The sequence below is a fragment of the Sinocyclocheilus grahami genome, unplaced genomic scaffold, assembly GCF_001515645.1.
Source record: "Sinocyclocheilus grahami isolate Dianchi unplaced genomic scaffold, SAMN03320097.WGS_v1.1 scaffold44.1, whole genome shotgun sequence".
Taxonomy (NCBI): domain Eukaryota; kingdom Metazoa; phylum Chordata; class Actinopteri; order Cypriniformes; family Cyprinidae; genus Sinocyclocheilus; species Sinocyclocheilus grahami.
This window is the reverse complement of record NW_015505223.1, coordinates 1,655,108-1,658,814: the sequence shown is the minus strand read 5'-3', so window position 1 is coordinate 1,658,814 and position 3,707 is coordinate 1,655,108. Positions and strand designations below refer to the sequence as shown.

Below are 3,707 nucleotides of genomic sequence, written 5' to 3'. Positions count from 1 at the left end.
TATATATATATATATATATATATATATATATATATACATATGTATGTTTTTGTAGTGAATATTTAAGTACATCAACGTTTGCACAGCAATTAGATATATTGGGGTGTTACCAATAAAGTAAAATTTTTGTGTACTGCAGAATGTTTTAAATGCATCATGTTTTATTCATGTCTGAGTTCATTTTTAAAGCTTTAATCTGTTTCTCTCCCAGGTGAGAAATACGAGCAGGCTATTGAGTGTGCTAAAACATACCTGCTCTTCCACCCTGAGGATGCGGTCATGGCTCAGAACCTGGCGTACTACTCAGCTGTGCTGGGAGACGAAAAAGCCGTCAACATTACAGCCAGAGAGGTGCTGTCCGCATGTGCCACTGATGCACAAGCACGCTTTTGATCTACAGCACATTTATTTGTAATATCAGTTAATAAAAACATTCTTAATTTATTTTCAGTGGAAACACATGGTGCTTTTTTTCTTGTTGCAGGTTGTTAAGCAGCACATTAAGAGGTCTTTGCTGGAAAAAGAGCTTCTTTACTTTGGCTATGAGATGTTTGGTAAAACTTTTGTTGATCCAGTAAGTGTATTAACATGTGCTCAGTGCTATATGATTCCCATATTTATTTATGTTCAATTATAAGTTATAATAAAATCTTTATCTCATTCTGTCTCAGGACACATGGACCCCTGAGGATATCATACCCAAGAAACTAAGAGACAAACAAAAGTAAGTATACCTTTGTTGTTGCATCTAATATATTAACACGAAAGTTGACCTGATGTTGGTTTCCTCTATGCACGCAGGGCGGACAAAGAAACAGCCGCGAGGATTACAGAGGAGATCAGTAACCTGATGAAAGAGATCGAGACACTTGTAGTAGAGAAAAGTAAAGAATCATCAGACCTGGACAAGATGGTGAAAGACGGTAAGACTTCAAATAAAATTCAACGTATGTGAAGGGATAAGCAAGTTACATGACCTAGTCCTGCAACTGGTGCTTTTTCAGATATCAATCCAGGCCCTCCTCCAGAAACTGCCGACAAACTCCCGTTTGACAACATTACGGAAACCCTGACATCCTCAGCCCTGAATGGTTCACAGCGGGTCGTCCTGGATGACGTAATCACGTCCGACGAGTGTCAGGAGCTTCATCGCCTCTCCACTGTACGTTTCACATTTTCCTTCTGCTTCCCAGAAGAGTAGACAAAAAGGTATTTTTGTATTTTCTGCAGTCAACTAAATATTTCTCTTTTCTATTACCTAAATCTCGCAGGCAGCAGCTATTCAAGATGCTTTTAAAGCAACACCCTCCCCTCATTCGGCGAGTGAGATGTTTCAGGATATTATGGTTCTCAAAGCTCTGCAGGTGAGACCTACTTTACTAAAGGGTTTAAAAAAAATCCTCTTGAAATCAATGAAATCCCACACCTAATATTTGCACCATGTTCTAGCCAGTTAAAGGAACATGCAACACTTTGTCACTTGTTTAGTTTCTATTTGTGTTGAGCTTGGTAGATGAACTACTGTTTAAAATCCTCTTATGCTCAACAAGTCTGCATTTATTTAATAAAAAATACAGTAAAAACAGTAATATTGTTACATTAATATAAAATAAAAGTTTTCTGCATTCTGTGATGCAAAGCTGCATTTTCAGCATCATTACTCCAGTCTTCAGTGTCACATGATTCTTCAGAAATCATTCTAATATGCTGATTTGCTGCTCAAGAAACAATTCTGATTATTATCAATGTTGAAAACAGATGTGCTGCTTCATTTTTTTTTAGGATTCTTGAATCCTGAATAGAAAGTACAAAAGAACAGCATTTATTTGAAATAGAAATGTGTTGTAACATTATACAGTAAATCTCTTTACTGTCACTTTAAATCAATTGAACGTGCCCCTGATGAATAGAAGTATTAATTACCTAAAAAAATCTTACTGACCAAAACTTTTGAACAGTAACAGTTAAAGATTCGTTATCCATGAAGCACCTTAAGATTCAAGGAATATTTCTATTCTACAAAAAAATTATTAATAAATTACTAGAACTTATAAAGCTAAAATTTAAATGAAAACTGAAATCAAATCAAATTAAATAAAAATATTGAATAAAAAACAAACAAAATTAGAATTGTGGCCTTTGCAACAAACTGAAAAAGTACAAAAATGACTAAAACGAAATGAATAATATTAAAACTAATAAAAATGACAAAGGCAGATAACAAAATTACTAAAACTCAAAACTAAGATTTAAATAAAAACTGAAAATATAAAAATAAAAGCCAATTCCAAGTATTTAAAAAAATACTATAATAGTATATAAATAACACTAATATAACACAGATCGGTTTTCTCTTAAGTTGTAGTTGTTAAAGGTTCCCTCTTTGTCTAACCGTGTTGCATTTGGTTGTGTCCACAGGAGCGTTTACAGGCTGAAGAACTTCTGAAAAAGCTTTCCAGCCCACTTGAAGCTGATGTCCAGAAAACAGGAATGGACAGTGTAGCGAAACCCTCTGAACCTGAAGGAACCGTTTCTGCTAAAACAATCGAAAAAGACACAGTAAAGGCAAGCACATCTGCAGAACAACCTACCAAAGCTACAGAGGATAACAAAACTGACAGCAAAGTGGTGAAGAAAAGTGAAAAACCAAAGACAAAAACAGCAAAAAAGCCAGCAAAAAAAGAAACCCAAACAAAAGCTAAAGCAGAGAAAACAAAGAGCAAAGAGTCAGACAAAACAAAAAGCACAACAGCAGAGAAAAAGAAATCAAAAACAGCTAACAAGACAAAACCTGTAACATCAGACAAAACGAAGAAAACAGGCAAAACAACTGTTCAAAATACTGCAGATGACAAGAAAACAAAGCCAAAGACCACAGAACCTAAAGCCTCTACAGCTGAAAAACACAATGATGAGTTATGAGTTATGAGTTTTATTCTTTTTTTAAAATTGGTGATGGAGGAGTGCTGATGGATCTGTGTTTTTGTACATTTTTTTTAAAGACTCATGAATTTGAAGCCGTATCACAGGAGATTGCAGACTTGACAATCAAGTTGACTGTTGTATTTTCTCTTTTGCCTAAATTGTAACTATTTCTATTCTTGTCTCAGGAACTGAAATACAGTTGTAACATTTTGTGCTGCTTGAAAGACTATGGCAGCTTTCAGAGATTACATTTGCCACTTTGCATTCCCACAATAACTGAATAAAAGCGACATGTTTTTAAATTATAACAATGCTGTACATTTTTATTGAGTCATGCAAAACTCACAGACATGATGCCGAGATGTTGTGGGATGTGGCCATGATGTTCAAAAGATTCATTATATGGCTCATTTCCCTCTTAAATGTAATTCATTGAATTTTTTCCCCACCAATTTCATCATCTCCCTTACGAAAAAGAAGTTTATTCAAGTGTGCTATTAGTATACTTCTTTTAAACTAAAACATAGGAAAGTATACTTTTAGTCTACTTTTTATGTACTTCTCAGAAATGGGCTTTATGTACTTCTCAGAAATATACTTAAAATGACATTTAAGTGTACTTGACTTATACTTAGAAAAAGTCTAAATATATTTGAGCTACTGTATACTTGTGCTCCTAGAATCTGTGTTTTCATTGTTATAATGTAGGGGGCGCTAGTACAAATCTTCTGTACAGAATTTCCAAAAAACACAAGTGAAGAAGAAACCGAAACAACAGATGC

At 34.5% G+C, this 3,707-nt stretch overlaps 2 protein-coding genes across 2 annotated transcripts in view; both read left to right on the top strand.

The window, feature by feature from the left end:
- The window catches only part of LOC107582441 (prolyl 3-hydroxylase 1-like), a 5,529-nt gene extending 4,099 nt beyond the window's left edge, over positions 1 to 1,430 (top strand). Inside the window, exons 5-10 of the mRNA XM_016268286.1 lie at positions 212 to 351; positions 485 to 574; positions 672 to 724; positions 802 to 923; positions 1,005 to 1,162; positions 1,272 to 1,430. Coding sequence (XP_016123772.1) covers positions 212 to 351; positions 485 to 574; positions 672 to 724; positions 802 to 923; positions 1,005 to 1,162; positions 1,272 to 1,430 — 722 coding nt within the window. The remainder of the gene's footprint in view (positions 1 to 211; positions 352 to 484; positions 575 to 671; positions 725 to 801; positions 924 to 1,004; positions 1,163 to 1,271) is intronic.
- Positions 1,431 to 1,513: 83 nt separating this feature from the next.
- On the top strand, positions 1,514 to 3,212 carry LOC107582440 (salivary glue protein Sgs-3-like). Its single transcript, XM_016268285.1, has 2 exons — positions 1,514 to 1,549; positions 2,419 to 3,212. The coding sequence occupies exons 1-2, from the start codon at positions 1,514 to 1,516 to the stop codon at positions 2,920 to 2,922; spliced, it is 540 nt and encodes a 179-aa protein (XP_016123771.1). The 3' UTR covers positions 2,923 to 3,212.
- Positions 3,213 to 3,707: the final 495 nt, after the last annotated feature.